The following is an 18,374-nucleotide window of genomic DNA, read 5'->3' as shown; positions in this document are numbered from 1 at the left end:
CATCTCATGACCCAGCTAGCTCACTTTTAGGTATAGTGATGTTTCTCAAACTGCTGGTAGAGATCCATCATTATAAATGAATCATTAAATTAATCTAGTGTGTCTACTCAGAGGGACCCTAAAACTAATGAAGCTTAAGCTTCAGGACCTCTCACTTGCAAAGCTTCTTACAATACCTGGCTAATATACTTTTATTCATAATTTTGTATTTTTTTCTAAAGAGAGTGCCCAAATTGTATAAACTTTAGTCCCCAGAAAACCTGGATCTGCTTCTAAATCATCAGAATTTTTTAAAAAATGAAATGGAATAGAAAATATGAAAGCTTTTTGTGAAACTTTTTGTTTCCATTTATATCATGGATCATGACATAAAAATGTATTTCTTGCCAGCATTTGTAATAAAAAAGAAAAGTTTGGAAATGTCTTACTGTGAAGCAACCTAGGCACAGATACAGAAGGACATATGTACACATGTGATGCAGGACTGTTTGTGAGAATAGATGTTTGGAAATAACCTCAATGTCCATCAATATGAGAATAAGTGAATACATATGGTAAGTATATGTAGTGGAATTCCTTATAGCTAAAAGGAATGAATTAAAAGTACATGCATCAGGCTAGATGACTCTTACAAACACAACATTATGTTAAAAAAAAAAAAAAGCAGAGGAAGGATACCTAACACATGATATTGTTTACATAAAGTTTAAAACAACCCAAAAACCAATACTATGGTGAATGTGTATTATTTCTAGGTATAGTCATGTCTATATATATATATATATATATATAAAGCACTAAAATGTACATGAGGCTAACTAAAAACAAATGCAGGATGGGATAGTTGTTACTTATAGCAAGGAAGAAGGGAGAGAATGATGTGAGGGTACACCCAGGGATTCAGTTTTACATGCAATTTTAATTTTGTTTTTAAAGAATAGATTTGAGACAAATGAGGAAGAGTGTTAAAATTTCACAAGGCTGATTGGTGGGTATGTGGATTTTTGCTGTGTTATTCTGATTCTTCTCTGATTGCATTGTATTCCACATGCATATTGTTGTTGACATTGATAATGAGTGTATTATTTCATGTGTGTAGTGTGGGTATTTACACACCTTATACCACTTGAGCTGCTGATCACTTTATGAAATAAGGACAGAAATTATTATCCCTATTCCATAGGAAAGGAATCTCTGAGACTGCAGGATAATTTATTAACAACTGGCTTGTGGGGGTGCTTCCCAGGTGGCACTGTGGTGAAGACTACCTGCCAGTGCAGGAGATGCCAGAGATGCAGGTTCAATCCCTGGGTCTGCAAGACCCTCTGGAGAAGGACATGGCAACCCACTCCAGTATTCTTGCCCGAGATATCCCATGGACAGAAGAGCGTGGCGGGCTACAGTCCATAGGGCCACAGAGTCGGTCAGAAGTGCGCATGTAGGCACGCATGACTGGGGACTCAGCAGTTCCTTGCTTAGCCTAGATTTGCATGGAAGTCCACTGGAGAGATTCCCTTCAAGCCCAGGTGACTTGACCCCCCTCATTGACCACCTCCAAGCTTGGAAGGCACTTACTTAGTGAGGGGACAAATTGCATTAATAATAGCTAAATGTTCCCTCAAAAGTCATTCTGAAGTACCAGAAGGGACTTCCAGGAATGATACTCAGGTGATGGATACACATTTACAGTCAATTTTTAGAAGGTGAAGGCAGTTTCTTTGACTACACCCCACCCCCATCCCCACTGGCTCACTCAGTGACTTTGGACAAATCACTTAACCTCTCAGTACTTAACATTTACACTGCTGTAAACCGAACGTGCAATATGCATCATTACTCATTCTGGCTGGTGCAGAACCCAATTTGAAAATTAGCAACCGATTTATAGTGGATCCTAAGTAACAACATCAAATTTTCAACACACAGTATATTTTCTGAGCCCCCTCCATTCCTCATTATTTTTCACTCTCATTTAAATGGCAGTGGCTATTTTAAAGGAGACTGAGTTTATACTTTTCAGTGATCCATAACTTTCAAATCACTAAGGTAAGAATGGTTTTTGCTGTTAAAAAATTAAAGCCACGCCTAACTGGACAGCAAAAACCAGGTATCTTCTATTGCCCTTTTCGTCTGTTCTGGCTTTGAAGATTTTGGGAGAAAGCAGTTTGCTAATCAGAAGTTTTAGGATTTTATTTCAGTACTGATAATAATGCTTTGATGAGAATGCTTTAGGTTCTGAGTATCATGTTGAGGAAGAAGAAAGGCACTGCGCACCTCCAAATCCAGGAAAGTTGGGAAAGATAAACTTGGGAGCCGGTGACTGCCAGCGCGCCGGGCCAGTTCCCCACCTGGGTTGTGGGTCGGGGTGGCGGTGGTGTCTCGCTGACCCCTGGAGGTTCTGGCAAAGAACCGGAGCCCCCTCGCGGCCGAACTGCCCGCAGAGGCCACAGGCCCCTTTAAGGCGTCCCGCGGGCAGGGACCGGGGAGCTAAGGGGGCGGGAGGAGGGCTCGCGAGCGCGCGCCACGTGATTCGGCTGCCAAGTTGGTTCGCGAGTTTGACAGAAGTTTGAATTGGACTCGGGGGCTTTCTGCAGCCAGCCGGGCAGAGCGGCGGCCGCGGCCTCGGAGAACGCGAGCAGCAGCGCCCCCCGCGACCCACCCAGCCAGCCTGGATCCCGGGCGGCCGACGGCCGCTCCAGCTCCGGTACCGCCAGCTTCCCGCGCCGCGGGTCAGCAGCCCTCAGCCCCACCACAGTCCCCGCAGCCCCCGCAGCCCCCGCGCCGCGCCCCGGTCCCGCTGCGCCAGCATGTCCTCGACGGAGAGCTCCAGCCGCACCGCGGACAAGTCGCCGCGCGAGCAGGTACTCCCCTCACGCCCCTGAGGCTCCCTCTCGCCTCTCCTCTACTGGGGTGTCAGGCCGACCCTTTTTCCGCCCCTTCTCCCGCATGTGAGTGGCAGAAAGGGGGCAGCGCCCCCGGGTCCTCCACCGCTCTGACCACGGGCGGGCTGTGTCTCTGCAGGTGGACCGCCTGCTCGTGGGGCTGCGCTGGCGGCGGCTGGAAGAGCCGCTGGGCTTCATCAAAGTTCTCCAGTGGGTGAGTCGCAGCCCCAGCCGAGGGCTATTTCGGGAGCCTGGGCTGTGACGCTGACCCTAAGCAATGTGGCCGGAGTTGGGGGGTGGGGTGGGGAGGTGCTGCGGCTGGCCGGGCGGAAGGGTGGGGGGCGGCGACAGGTGGGCGGGGGAGGGGCGGGCTGGGGTTGCTTCTCCAGCACTTGGTGGCAGGACAGTGAGGAACGAGGCATGCGGAGTCCCGGATTCAGTCCTTCTATGTGCAAGGAGCCTTTGCCCAGGACGCTCACATTTCACCCGGGCGAGAGGACCCGGGTGTAACCTTTCCAGAACTCTGATCCTGCACATACCACTCCCGGCTGGCCGGAGGGGGGAGGAGGACAAGGGGGACGAGGAAAGCTGCGGAGGGCAGAGGAGGGAAGGAGGCAGGCGACGGGTACCATCCTGTCCCCAGACCTGCCAGGGCCTGACTGATCCTGGAGTTGGACTCCAGGGACAGGGTCCTTGCTGGCAGGCCTGCTCTGTTGAGATCACTAGAGTAATCTGCGTTGCTGTAACTGTGGGAGCATGTGCTTGAATGAATGAATGGATTTCATGGCTCTGGGATGAAATAAAAGAAAAGAAAAATAAGACAATAAAAGTCAGCCAAAACGTGCCTTGTAGATTAAGATAGAACATTGAGCTGGAAAGGTGGGGCCTTAGGTTACAGACCTGAACCTGCCTTTTCTGCCTACTTGACCTTGGCAAAAATCTCTTCTCTGGGCTTCAGTTTCCAATATTAATCAAATGTTGATCAGACCATCCCTAGGGCCCCTTTCTGCTCTAAATGGGTTGGCATGCTAGAACATTATCCTTGATTAGACTTATTCTGTGACCTTGAAGAAATCATTTGCCCAGGGCCTCAGTTTCCCTGTAGTGATATAGGGGAAACACCATCTCCTGCCTGACTGGTACTTTGAGACCTTAGCATGTTCTCTGTCCTTCCCGGTGTATAAATTAGGAACCTGGACAGGTGCAGTCACTCTTTCAAATTATAAAGACCTGTCGGGAACATTTAGCACACTATCACAGAAGAGATTTGTTAGACAATCCGCACACCAAATGGTGTGTGAATAACTTAATTAATGTGCTTTCAGCACAAAATTCATCTGGGGAATAAGTTACCATTAATACTGAGGAGGATTGAGTTCTAAAGGGCTTTTAACTCGCTGGAGACAAGAGTTAACACTGTGTCATTGATTTGTAAATCATCCTTTGGATGAGAATCATCAGATCTGGAATTTGGGAGCAATAGTGCATTTGGGGTTATCTTCCGATATCTGAGACGGTGACTGGGGCTACAGGCCAGCCTGGGGAGCTCCCAAGTGCAAACTCTGGGACCTAGTGGGGACTTTCCATCTCCCTTCTGCCTCAAGAGCATTTGGAACGACTGCTCACTGAGCTCTTTCACCTCTCCTCACTTCCCTGCTCTGACTCACTCCTTGAGTACCTGAAGGGGCCATTGAAGAGTGATCTTAAGGCTCCATGTGTCTGCTATCCAGAGCTGGGGAGCCATTATGAGCAATCCAGAGGAGCAGAACCAGAAATAAAAGAGTACAGTTTTATCATTAAACTAGACAATTGGATCTAAGGGAAATTTGAGAAAGACTGTCAAGGGATGAGGAAAACAATGAGGTTATTAGACCATGGAATCATCCTCCATGGGGGGGATTCTGAAAGGCTTCTTTCTTCAACCTTTCTATCCTTTTCCCAACCCTCCCCCAGCCAACACCCATAACATTTCTGTAAGGCTGAACAAAGTAATGCCTGGTCTCGTCCACAGTCAGCTCTGATTCCTAAGAATTAAAACCTGTTTGACTTTTAAGATCCTCAATTTCTTAGGAAATTATGCTTTTCTCTCATAATATTCAAGCCAGGAGTCCATGGCTAGGCTCTGAACTCAGCTTTCATTCAAAGGATAGCCTCATAATAGACATGCTTTGCTTTCACTGCCATCCTGGTAACCTGAATTCAGAGTGAGTTTCACTTGCCCTGAGTCTCTCCAGGCGAACACAGGAACTGGCCCCAGGAACCAGCACCAAAATGACAGTGAAAATATCATTTGGGACTTTTTTTGCATATTTCCTGCTTGGAGGGATCAAATACTCCTGTCTCTCGACAAGAGGAAAAAAACACCACACACAAAACTTGCAGTTATTGTAATGATAACTGAAAACTGTGTTGTCACTATTACCAAAAAAGCAAAGCTTTTACTGGAATCCTGGTGAGATAAAGTAATGTTATTCTTCTATTAGCATATCTTTTAAAAATTTTTAAATGAACTAATCTCACCTCAGTTTCAGTTCTGGGGTCTCACTGAGTCTACACTAAGCTAGGCAAAGAACACGGACATATACCAATTATTGGAAGACTAGTTTTTCTCGGATTTCTAGCTATGGAAGCTGGGGTAAGTGATGAAATCTTCATGGATCTCAGTTTCTTATCTGTAAATGAGGGTAAGATACACCTCATGAGCTCTCTGGAAAGATTACAGAAAGTAATATGTGTAAAGCATTGGAGCATTTGAGAAGACCATGGTGAGCCTGGCAGTCCAAGAGGTATTCAGTAAGTGTTGGTTCCCAATCCTCTCCTTCTCCCTAAATTTCCCCCTTATGCACACTGTCAGCTAGACTTGTCCTTTGTAAGACTTGTCCTTTGCTAAGATCATTTAGATGTTACTGCCAAATCCCCACTCTGTTCTTGTTCATTTGCTAAGTTGTGTCCAACTCTTTGCGACCCCATGGACTGTAGCAAGCCAGGCTTCCCTGTCCTTCACCATCTCCTGGAGTTTGCTTAAACTCATGTCCATTGAATCAGTGATGCCATCCAACCATCTCATCCTCTGTTGTCCCCTTTTCCTCCTTACCCTCCTTCTTACCTTCCTCCTTATCTTCCCTCTCCCCTTTACCCCACTCTGAGGGTAAGGTATGAATCTCTTGGATTATTCAGTCACTGTTCCAATGAAAGTGAAAGTCGTTCAGTTGTGTCCAACTCTTTGCAACCCCATGGGTATAGTCCATGGAATTGTCTAGGCCAGAATACTGGAGTCAGTAGCCTTTCCCTTCTCCAGGGGATCTTCCCAACCCAGGGATCGAACCCAGGTCTCCTGCATTACAGGTGGATTCTTACAAGGGAAGCCCACTGTTCCGATGATGTATTATTTTTAACTGGTCATGCCCTTGATCAGTAACTCACCTTTGAGGTGCCAAAGTCACTTATTTGGCTCTGGGGTCTCGGTAGTGAAAATAAGGTATTTCAATAAATATGGAGAATTCAAAAGCATACCATCAGAGTTCGTAACAACCAATGAGATGATTGTGGGAATAGGCTTTGTGGGAGAACATGTCTTCCTTGTGCTCTGCGCCAAGTGGAAATGTTAGTGTTCTCAGGACTGACAAAGGTTATCACCAAAAAGCAAGTTTGCACCAAAGTGGAGCCTCACCCTTAAACTAGCAAGGTTATTCTGACATCTTTCCAAAAGAGATGCAGAGGCATGAGGAAGAGGGAAAGGAGGAGGAGGAGAAGAGTGTATGACCACCACTGTTCCCAGCAATGCAGGTCCATGAGGAGGAAGGCTAGTTGGTATCAGAGCCTCGGAGATGCCCCTTGTCTCAGGGTCTCCATCTTTCCTTGGCTTCTGTTCTTTATGCCCAGCTTGGTGCTTAGTAACTTGGTGCTTGCTGGCCTTCTGCACTCTTCTCTGTGGCTCAGTCCCCTGACACAGTTCAGGAAGAAGGCATATCTGGTGCAGAAAGGTGAAAGGAGCTGGGAAAGTGTCTTTCTCTGATCCTGTGTCCCGAGGTGCACAGCTACTTCCTCCCTCTTTGCAACCCTCCCTGCACAGAGTGGAGATCTTTTTTCAACTTTAATAATTCTGTGATCCTGGGTTATGCTTTGGCTTTTATTTGAGCATGACTCCTTTCTGGAGAGAGAGGAGAGCAGGCACTGGTCTTATTCATCTTGGATTCTGCAGCATCTGGCACAAAGTAGATGCTCGATAACTCTTTGTTGATTAATGAATGGATGACATAGAGCACTGAACCGGCAATCGGGAGTTGTGAATTCTAAGCCTGGCTCTCACATTGGCTAAATGTGACCTTGGGGAAGTCACTTAATCTTTTGGGACTTCAGTTTCCACCTCTATGAAATGAAACTGTTGCGCTTGATAATCTCTGAGATCCTTTTTGCTCTGCTGTTCTGTGAACCTGAGAGATTTTCCCAAGATTCCACTGTCCATTCACTTAATAACAAACTGTCATCTGTTATCTGACACCTCCTGTGTTCTGATTTAACCATATATTCTGGTTAATAAAATTATATAAGGTGTTTAGAGACTCCTGACTTTCAAAGAATCAGAACAGAAGAGAATGCAGTTAATACTAAAGTTACTATGGGTATATTTTGCCCATGGAGGAATCATAAAGCAGGGTTCAGGATTTTTAGAACCTCAAGGCTGTCTTCTGGATATAGCAGAACTTTCTGCAATGATGGAAAAGTTATATAATCTGTGTGGTTCAGTATGGAACCTGCTAGTCACATGTGGCTAGTGAGCACTTGAAATGTGGATAGTGTGACCAAGCCACTGAATTTTAAATGTTATTTAATTTTAATTAATTTAAATGTAAATAGCCACATTTGGATAATTGCTTCCATAGTGGATACTGAAGCTCTAGGGTAGGAGTTCCATGAAGACAGAGATTTTGTTTTTCTCTTTTGTTCACTAATAAGTCATATTGCCTAGAACAATGCCTGGGACATAGTAGATGCTCAATAAATGACATCTTTCTGTAGCTGGTCAGGAGTGCCAGTCAAGAGAGTGCTGGTAAAACAGAAGGCTCCATAACTAATTGTTCATTGCCCCAGGTGAGAAGTACCAACTTTTAGGGGGGACCTATGCAGAGCCACTCACTAACTGCCGACAGTAAAAATATATCCAACTGTCTGCCCTTCCTAGGGTGGTACGTCCTAATTGTGTCCAGTTCTGGACACCAGAAGCTAAGAGGAACAAAGAAACTTCCATGAGGACTCAGAGAACCACAGAGCTGACAAAAGATTAGAGAATCCTTATGAGGATGAGCTAGAGAAGTGCCACGGTTATGCCAGGGAGGCAACTTGGAGTATGTAAAGGTAATGATGCAGAGGTTTTGAGTGACTTCTCTTCAGTTCTGTCAAGAAGATGTGCACACAGGGGGTCTACTGTGGCCTCTGTAGTTTAAGTCAGATCAGGAGGTTATTCAGGCACTGGAGAGAGATTATACTGTCTCCTTTCCTGGAGGTGTGTTAAGATGGAGACAATTTTTGTTTGTTCGAATTAAACCTCCTGAAAACAGAGAGGTACCCATTATGACCTTTAGCTCCAGCCTGGAGAAGATCTGCCAGGCCAGGCGATGCAAGGCGGGGCAGTGGCACTGGACACCATCCAGGGCCAGAGCGCAGCTGCTGGCAAACCCAGCCAAGAGCACATGGAGAGAGCTGCCCTCAGAGTGAGAGAACCACAGGGCTGGAAAAGACCTTTGGGTGGCCCGCTCCAAGCCTCCTGTTTTACAGACGAGGAAACAGACGCAGAGAACAGAACGGCTTGTTAGAGGTTGCTAGCTCCGTAGTGACAGGACCAGGACTAGGACCCAGATTTCCAGACTCCTAACCGAGGTCTCTTTTCCTTCCATAACACTATCGAGCATTAGCGAGATACCATGCCCACAGGTCTATTCTATCAACTCTGGATTCAGGGTTGGGATGTGAATTAGCTGTCCTCTAGGTAATTCATGTCTGAGATACTGAATCACAAAGCAACACACAAAAAGTGAACAATTAACAGAATAAGCCCACTGCTTAACACAAAGGATTATATCAGGCGCAAGCCAATGGTAAGAACACAGGAAATGGGGCCTCCACAGATGATGTGGGAGAATAAGAAATTCCAATTTCTCACCTCCTTTTCTCATCAAAGTGTGTGTCCCCAAGAAGAAATTAGAACATTGTAGGATGAGGAAATTCCATTTCACTCAAGATAGGAGGTTTAGTAACATGTGATGAAAGGTGAAGAGGAAAACAATTCAAGTAATCTGAAATGCCTTTGGTTCTCAACACCGAGAAATGGCAGCATCAACAGATTATAAAGTGAAACACCACTGGGGAAATAGCAAAGGCTGATAAGGCAAGTGGAGGATACTTTTCTCTGGGTTTGAGCCAGGACTGCCAGCATCAACCCAGCCAGCACTGTTGCTGAAGGAAAGGTGCCTTTAGGGGAAGAGAAGTTAGCTGGTGGTACTGTGGGACAGCAGCCCAGCCCCTGCCCCCTTGGTCCCTCTGAAGGCTTGGCAGAAGTGGTCCCCTCCAGCTATATCTCCACTGAGGCAGGAAGTCACTGTAAGTTAGCAAGAAGGTAATGACAAGATTGAATGATGCCTTCAAAGGAAAAATGGAAAGAATTCCATGCATGCCTGATCTAGGTTGGCACAGGGGAATTTCTAGGATGCCTCTCCCTTGGGGAGGAAATTCAAATGCACCTTTGAGATAGAAGTTTCCAGAGCCTAAATTGCTTTGTGTTAGTCATCATCTTAAGGAGGCTATCTGTGGTCTCCAATGTCACATCCAGTGGGGAGAGCTAGAAACTGCCCATTTCTCCCTCTTCATTTCCCTCCCAGGTACCAATCAAAGTCAACCCTATGCATTTGGTCATTTGGTCCAGCATCCTGTGCAATGAACAGAGCACCCTGAGGCTGTGCAATGAACAGAGCACCCTGAGGCTGGGAGACCAACAGAAGCCATGGGTCCCTGGCCAGAAGGGACTTGATTAAAGGGACTCCTGGGAATGGCTACACACTCCAGTATTCTGGAGTGGTATCCAGTGAATCTCCAGTATGCCTGGAGATTCCATGGACAGAGGAGCCTAGTGGACTACAGTCTATGGGGTCGCAAAGAGTCAGACATGACTGAGCGACTTTCATTTTCACTTTCACTTGGCCCCATCCCATATCTGCACCTGCTAGGAGTGAGAGGGTGGTTCAGAGGGATAGATCTTGGCCAGTTGAGACCTTCTGACTCTTAAACGGGATTCACTCTCCCTCAGCTCTTTGCTATTTTCGCCTTCGGGTCCTGCGGCTCCTACAGCGGGGAGACAGGAGCAACGGTTCGCTGCAACAACGAAGCCAAGGACGTGAGCGCCATCATTGTTGCATTCGGCTATCCCTTCAGGTGAGCATGAGCTGATTCTGACCCAGCACACCCTCTCTCATTGGATTGGCAGGACCTGTGTGGTCTCTTCCTCCTCCAGAAACCTGAAGACCTTTGGTTGTATACCACTCCAGTTTCAAATAGAATTACAAGGCACAGGTTCTTCCTGCCCTTTAGGAATTTCCGACACACTCGCCAGAGAAAAATATAAGGGAAACTCAGATAAACCCTTGTTTTAATAATGTTCCAGTCCATGAATAACCAATAGCAGGTAATGACAGCTCCTACAGAAAGAACCCTACTGTGTGGGGTGGAGACTTATAGGAGTCTGGGCTAGTTGGGCAAGTCTCTTCTACTCTCAGCAGCCTCCTCCCTGCCTTGAAGGTAAGGAAGCTTTTCAGTACTCAGATCCTAAAGAGCTGAAGGGGGATGCTCACCTGTACCAACAGAAAACAAGGAGGCACACCTTGACCAGGAGGTAGAAGGGAATACTCTTTCCTGGGTATCTAGGAGCTTAGAGAAGGGGGAGCCCAAGTGTTCAGAGGGGAATAGGGACAGGGCTCACCTCTTCAGAAATTTCTAGTAGCAGCATCCAAGTTAGATCAGCTGTCTCTTGAACATAATAGTGTGTTTGTTCTCCTCTCTTGATTTGGTCTAATGTAGTCTCACTGGGGGACTTAAAGTCTGAGAATGGGTAATTCCAATCTTAACTTGGGCACGGTGCTTTCCCAGGGGCAGGATGAAGCTCATTCCCCTGATGGTTTGGCTGAGAGAAATAGATGAACTATATATTTTGTGGTTATGACCTAAAGGGTCCACAGATACTTGGGAATACAGGGTCACCGTGTCTGGGCAGGGTGCATGAGTGTGGGGTGGTGACTGAGCTGGAGGTAGAGTTTGGCCAGAATTCCAGGGAAATTCCTGTCTTGACTGCAAGGTTCCCTCCAGAAACTTTCTTCCCTACATGCCCCTCTTTCGGCTCTGCAAGAGTCCTTGGGCGAGAACGGGGGGAGGACTACCCCTGGGGCAGGGAGAGCCTGCTGCTTGCACAGGGAGAGGATTGCCCTGAGCTCAGGGCTGGCTTCCTGCCACCTGCAGGTTGAACCGGGTCCAGTATGAGATGCCCCTCTGTGACGACGAATCCACCTCCAAGACCATGCACCTCATGGGAGACTTCTCTGCCCCTGCTGAGTTCTTCGTGACCCTGGGCATCTTTTCCTTCTTCTACACCATAGCTGCACTCGTCGTCTACCTACGTTTCCACAAACTCTATACAGAAAATAGGCGTTTCCCACTGGTGGTGAGTGGGTATAGCCAGGAGGGATGGGGTGGGGAGGAGATACTGTATGTCCTGGGCTGAGGACAAGCGTGGCAGCTTTCCTGGGTCCCTGAAGCTTCAGGTGAACCTCCTCGACCTCCCTGCCAGCTCTTTGCTGTTGGTCTCTTTGGGTGCTGGGGCTGTCAGGTCCTTGGGCCTGTGGAAGGCCCATGTCCCAGACCTCTGTGTCTACCGACTTCCCATCACTTGCTCTGCTCAGAGGAGGCACAACAGCTTCAAGAAGTAGGCTCTGGAGTCAGATTTGCTTGGGTTCAAACCCCAGCACTGTCCCTTACTAGCCATATGCTCTTGACAAATTATTTAACCTCTCTAAATGTCAGTTTCCTCAACTAGAAAATGGAAAGAAAACAATAACTATCTCACTGTTTTGGAAGGATAAAATATCTGGTATAAAAATATCTAGTATATAGTTAGCCTCCATAACTGCTAGCTATTATTAATACTATTTCCCCTTTGCTTTATCCTTATCCTAGGCATGCAAGGTGGAAAGGGTGCCTTAGGGGATCCCCACTTATTTCCCGTGGTCTACCCTAACTCTGCCACCAGGTGTAACTGAGCAATGGTAATCAAAGCAAAAGCTGGGGAAGGGGAGAGTGGTGCGTTTAGGCTGCTTGGCTTTGGGGATGACACCGACCAATAGATGACTTTTTCCCTGACCTCAGTTCTGAGGGCATGGGCAAGGGTAGCCCTGGCTGGCAGGATTCTTGTGATGGAAGATTCCCTAGAATGATCTAGGCTCCCTGAGGCTCTAGGTGTCGGATAGGATGGGAAGAGGCAGCTGTCCTGGGACCCCAGGATCACAGTACATTAGGGCAAGAGGAAAAGAAGTGCAGAATCATGGAGTCCTTTCTGACTATTTCCTGTCCCTCTGCTCCTCCCAGGACTTCTGTGTGACTGTCTCCTTCACCTTTTTCTGGCTGGTAGCTGCAGCTGCCTGGGGCAAGGGCCTGACTGATGTCAAGGGGGCCACACGGCCATCCAGCCTGACCGCCGCCATGTCTGTGTGCCATGGAGAGGAAGCGGTGTGCAGTGCCGGGGCCACACCCTCCATGGGACTGGCCAACATCTCCGTGGTGAGAGTTGTGGCCACTGATGGGGTCTGGGGGAGGCAGCCCTGTCCCTGATGCCCAGGCCAGTCACAGCAGTAGGGGCTGAGAAGAACAGAGAGGGTGTCCCCACAGCTGGTATCCCCAGCACCTGCAGCCAGCACATCCCCTCTGCTTCATGCTGCCTGCTGGCCCCTGGCTGACCCCAAGGGACATTTGGGAAGGGCCACTCAACCTCCGTTTCTTCCCCCTTCTGCCCTCTGCCTCCCACTTCCCTCTGTCTCCCCCACTCCTGGCATGCTCTCTGTGACCACCTCCCACTCTGCCTGTCTCTTTATGTGTGTGTGTGTGCGCGCGCACAAGCACATGAAGACAGCGCCTAGGGCTTTGATGGGACTCAAAGCTGGGAGCTGACCCAGACTGTATGAGAAGGAGCTCCAGGCTGGAAAAGAGTTTTGGGCAGTGGTGGGTCCAGCTGGTATGCATGTATTGGCCACCTTAGTTGTTAGAACATCAAAATATCTCTATATCAGTTGGTAAATAGCCGAGGCCTCGAGTTTTGCAAATGCACCCCGGTCATCCCAGCCACCTCAGCCCTGCCCTGGAAAACTTTGGCTTAAACATCCCCAGATAGAGACCTGGGTTCGATCCCTGGGTTGGGAAGATCCCCTGGAGAACGGAAAAGCTCCAGTATTCTGGCCTGAAGAATCCATGGACTGTATAGTCCATGGGGTCGCAAAGAGTCAGACACGACTGAGAGACTTTTACTTAGGGAAATCTCTCCCTGAAAATGGTCAAAACATCCCCAAGGCCCAGTAACTGAAAGGTTTAATGGCTGGTACACCAGGGAGCTTTCTAGATCTTGCTGGAATCTTGATGATAGGTTCCACCTCCCCACACCGCACCCCCCAGATTGTACTGTAAAAATGTTCACATACAGTGAAGTTGAAAGAATTTTTACAATGAACACCCACACACTAATCAACTAGACTGTACCATTAACATTTTACTAGACTTGCTTTATCACGTATCTATCTGCCTCTGTTCATCTATCAATCCATCTTATTGTTAATGCATTTCAAAGTTAATTGCAGACATCGTACACCTCCCCTAAATACTTCCTGCTGATAGTTTTTTAAGTATTTTGAATAAATATTTGGATAGAGCCAGCTGGCTGGCTGCCCTGGGAAAGGAGCACCTTGGACAGCTCTGGCCCTGCCCATCCAGGAGGCCCCAGGGATGCTGGGCTAGGCGCCATGAAAGCCCCTGCTCTTTGCTCTGCTTTGCGTGGTGCTCCACTCCAGGAATCACATTCTCCCAGCGACCAAGCCACAACTTGGGTGCATGCTGCAGACAGAGTTAGATACCTTCATCAGAGAGCCCCTTAGTGGGTGATGGCCCTAAACCGTGCTTCTACAGCCAGTCCCCTTTTAGTCCGTCTAACCCTCTGTGCCTCCCTCCCCCCAACCTCACACAGGCATTCCCCCTCCTGGTTCCCACAGTGCCTTCCTTTCTATTCTCACGACCTCCCTCCTCTCCCCACCATGTCTCTGCAGCTCTTCGGCTTTATCAACTTCTTCCTGTGGGCCGGGAACTGTTGGTTTGTGTTCAAGGAGACTCCGTGGCATGGGCAGGGCCAGGACCAGGGTCAGGGCGCCAGCACGGAGAGCGCAGCTGAGCAGGGAGCGGTGGAGAAGCAGTAAGCAGCCCCCAGCTACTCCCGAACAGGACAGCACCTCTTCAAGCACCTCCGGCTTCCAGGACCTCCCTCCTCCTTCTCGTCCAACTCCCCCCCCCCCCCCCCCATCATTTCTGGGCTTTGAGACGTCTTCACTGATGGGCAGGCACCAGCTGTCGGAAACCTGGGCAGCCCTCCCAGTGCCTTCCTATCCCTCCTCTTCCTGGAGTCCCAGATGGCAGGAGCTCAGTGCTTCTTGTCTACTGCCTGGACCCAGGCATCTCCCTTGGGGTCTTATACGTATCCTCACAGCCTCTGAGAACCAGCCTCTGCTGCAGGCAAGGGGTGGGGTCAGGAGACCTGAGACTGGTTCCTTGCTGCCACTTCTATCCATCTGTCCAGCTTCAATAAAAGTGGGGGGAGGGGAAATTGGCTGGCAGCCTTCTACCTGCTCCCTTGCATGGAGGGCCCACCAGTGGTATAGTGACCTCTCTTCAGTGGCTGTCATCAAGGCCCCATGTCTGCACTGACGTGACATCAGTCTGAGCTCAGTATGTTCCCCACTCCCTCCTCTGGCCGCTGTTTGCCCACAGAGTCCATCATGTTTGAACCCAGGAGGCTGACTTGCCTAGAAAACAGCCTTCCAGAGGGTCCCAACTGCAACTGAGTTGCAACTTCAAGAAACAGTAGCCAGGAAACTTGCTGGGGAATCAGTTTTTTCTATTCCCTTAGTTCTCCCCCCGCCCTCTCCCTGCTGGGGCGCTTTCCACAAACACTCTCAACTCCTACTTGCCCCAGGAACTCTTTACCTTTCTCCCTGACCTCCTTCTTGGGCTTGTCTTACACTTGGGACACAAGATGAGGGGGCTAGGAGGCTCTCTGTTTCAGCCCTCCCCACCTCCTGCCTTTCTGTTCACCTCCCTTCCCCAGCCTCTTGGATCTGAAGCAGTCAAGATACTTTTCTGAGTCTGTTCAGGCCTTCCTTTGATTTCTGTGGGGCCAGCTAGCAGCTTTGGAAAGAGGAAAAAGGACCATCATGAGTCTAAGCTGCCCCAGGGCCCCGGGACATGGATGGATGGGCCCACTTCCCCTTCACTCTCTTCTTTTTTTCCTCCTCCCTGCTCCTTCTCTGGACCCTGGTTCACATTTCCCTTTCTCACCTTTATGAAAGAATATGCCCTCACTTTGCCCTCCATTCCTCCTCTGTCTCCTCGTTTTTTCCAGGCTCTATCCCCCCACCCCTCACCCCCGCCTCAGTCCAGGGCAGGCCGATGCTATTGGTGCTTCTTCATTTCGGGACCCAGCTCCATATTTGTCCTTGGTTGTGTCTCCTCTTCCCGATACCTCCCTCAGTCCCTCTCTGGACCCCAGGGCCCAAGAGTCACCGCTGACTGGGTAAGGGCCATCTGCCTCCCATGCCACTCAAAGTGCTTCAGTCTGCCCTGGCCACAGAGCTGCCAGGGGAGATTGACAAAGGCAGACCAGGGCCAGTTAGCCCATCTGTCGTCCCAAAGGTGGATGTGTCCTGTGTGTTTCTCCTCAGGACTGAGTCAACCCCTCCAACCTCCTCACCTCCCTCAGCACCCTCCACAGTAACATGTGCATTACTGGGGAACCCGGGTGGCAGGACCTTTGACTTTGGGCCAATCTTTTGGGTCAGAGTTTCCCCGCTTGATAGGGGAGTGTGAGATTTATATCTTCAAACGCCCCAGAGTCCTTCAGTGAAAAATTAGTTGTTTTTTTTTTTTAGCTTTTGGGGAACGGATTTGAGGAGGGAAGCTGGGAGATGGGGATGAGGGTATTTCTAAGTCTGAACCTCTCTCTGTCCTGAGCTGTCCCCGTGATTACTCAAGGAAAAGGTGGGACAGCTCTGCCTACAGCTCGAGACACAGAGAACAAAGGGGTTCCTTCATTTTTCTTCAAGCTGGCCCCTGTGAGGGTCTGTGAGCAGCTTCTACTGGAACTATGTTTGATTCTGTGTACATATTTATAATTTATCTGAAATGTGATGGATAAAGTGTTCTCATTTGGGGGGGCCTAAGTTACTAATTGGCCCTTCAGCTAGGGAAGGGGGGTGGGTAGGTATACACTCCTGCCAAGGACTCCTAGCCCAGAACTCTCCCTTAAGCCAAGAAGCCTCTTTTATCGTCTTCAAGTGGCTGGCTTGTTCTCAGTCAGAAGAGCCTTGATTTAGGCTATGGCCTCTCTCTTCATGGCCATCCTAAAAGGAAAGGCTGCTTCACCTCATTACCTTCAGAGGGCTGGACTGTCCTCAGAGGACTCATGTTCCCTCCAACCAGGGCTGGCATCACCACTGTGCCTAGTGGAGCCTGAGGTAGGAGAAGGTGTCTGGTTTCTCCAGCTGCTGGGAGGAGGCCAGCAGGCAGGGCACTTGCCTTTGCCCTAGTAAATTCTGCCAGGATGCCCACCTCGGACCTTTTCTGAACACGAGTTCCCTCCACTATCATGGTCGTAGATGTCCTTCTTCTGGGATTGCAGATCAGGGGTGGGGGGCGAATGTTGCATGTTGTTTTCTGGTGCTTGTCATTATACACATGAATAAACAATGCTTTAAGCATTTGCCATGAAGGAGCCAAGAATGTAGCCCTTATGGGGATTTTTTTTTCCTCCTCCCCTTGCTTTAAGTTCTTGGACAAATATCAGCATTTTCAACCAAAACATTATTCTACTCCTCTCCACTCTGCACTCCCAGCAATAAGAGTCTGAAGGCTGAGTTGTTCGGGGCAGACCCCAGCCTGGTGACATCCCCTCAATCCAAAGTAACTGAGACTCATTAATAAATTTAGAGTAAACTCAAAAGGCAGGAGATAGTGGCTTCCACAATGCTGTTTCCATGTGCTCTCCTACCATTTGTGACCTAATCTAGCTTCCTGTCAGGAGTTCAGGGTCTTATGCATTGCCCTCTGACCCTTACAAACTTGCACCTCTATGCCCCTTCTGACAGACAGTCACAGGCTTCATTTATATTCCCTTGAAAAATACACTTGGGCACAATATTACACGCAATGTCACCAGGTTGGCCAGCCTCCTAGGAATCATCTCTGGTTTTCAGGTTAAGAAGCTCTACCATCAGAGATCATCCTTGAAGTACTTTAACATTCCTTGGGTGAAAATGAGAAGACATGCAGAGGTCTTGAAGTCACAGACCTTGACTTATTTGCCTCCAGTTTGATTTCCTCTGAGATGAAAGAATGAATAAGGGGTGCGGTGTAAGGGAAAAGAGAATTAGTATCTCTTTTCTGATGTGATGGGGTAGGAGACAGGCTTTTGTTTCTTGAGTGTATTAAGGTAAGAAAGAATGTTATCAGCTGAGGAGAAAGATGTGAATGATTAAGGTATCAATATTTTCCAGGCCTTAGCAAGGAAAATAACAGATCTGATGAGAAATCACCCTATGACGAAGATCTGGTAGCAGCCCTGCCAGCACAGAAAATATTCGTTAGAAAAAGAAGCCAAAGTGATGGATGGAGTCAGGGTCCAACCAGGGTTTGAGAAGAGGCGATACAGGGTATCGATCGCAGTTATCAGAAGGGGAGAGACGGATCAGCAGAGATGCTGCAAACACCAGCAGCCTCAGGGCCACCCCAGTTCCGGGGCTGGCTCTGGCTCTCAGATAGCCTTCTGTCATCCTGACAGGTGATCTTGGTCAGCTCAACTAGGTCCTACCAAATCCAGAAAACGCTACTCCAACCCTCTGCTCTGCATTAGGGCAGCGTGGGTTTCCCACACAGGCACACCACCAGAGTTGAGGATCCTCCCCCACTCCAACCCCTGTGTCCTTCAGCACATCCTACAGACCCCCTCCCTTTGCCCTTCTGATTCACAGCGCCCACCTCCCTGCACCTACCCTATTCGATCTACAGGGAAGCGAAGTCGCTCGTGGCCGCCAGCCCGGGAAGGGGCGCCAGTCAGCTGGCGGAGGCACCGCTTAAAGGGGCATCTTGGGCAGAGAGGTTTGGGACTGGGGTCTGTATGCAGTGAGTTTAAGAGAGGGACTGGTAGCA

The 18,374-nt window shown here is 48.7% G+C and overlaps 1 protein-coding gene across 1 annotated transcript; it reads left to right on the top strand.

Moving 5' to 3' along the window:
- The first annotated feature begins 2,537 nt into the window (after positions 1 to 2,537).
- SYPL2 (synaptophysin like 2) lies at positions 2,538 to 16,941 on the top strand. The gene is made up of 6 exons (XM_065907486.1): positions 2,538 to 2,861; positions 3,022 to 3,096; positions 10,183 to 10,307; positions 11,385 to 11,586; positions 12,507 to 12,698; positions 14,228 to 16,941. Exons 1-6 carry the CDS (start codon positions 2,808 to 2,810, stop codon positions 14,372 to 14,374), a joined length of 795 nt encoding a protein of 264 aa, XP_065763558.1. The 5' UTR covers positions 2,538 to 2,807; the 3' UTR covers positions 14,375 to 16,941.
- The last annotated feature ends 1,433 nt before the right edge of the window (positions 16,942 to 18,374 follow it).

This window comes from Muntiacus reevesi, chromosome 1 (genome assembly GCF_963930625.1).
Source record: "Muntiacus reevesi chromosome 1, mMunRee1.1, whole genome shotgun sequence".
Classification (NCBI taxonomy): domain Eukaryota; kingdom Metazoa; phylum Chordata; class Mammalia; order Artiodactyla; family Cervidae; genus Muntiacus; species Muntiacus reevesi.
Note: the sequence above shows the minus strand (reverse complement) of the source record. Positions and strands in the feature narration are given on the sequence as shown.

Bases quoted from the DNA above. Each gene is read 5' to 3' on its own strand.
- SYPL2 (XM_065907486.1), top strand. From the start codon at position 2,808: ATGTCCTCGACGGAGAGCTCCAGCCGCACCGCGGACAAGTCGCCGCGC. The intron at 2,862-3,021 runs GTACTCCCCTCA...GTGTCTCTGCAG, and splicing joins ACAAGTCGCCGCGCGAGCAG to GTGGACCGCCTGCTCGTGGG. The intron at 12,699-14,227 runs GTGAGAGTTGTG...ATGTCTCTGCAG, and splicing joins GACTGGCCAACATCTCCGTG to CTCTTCGGCTTTATCAACTT.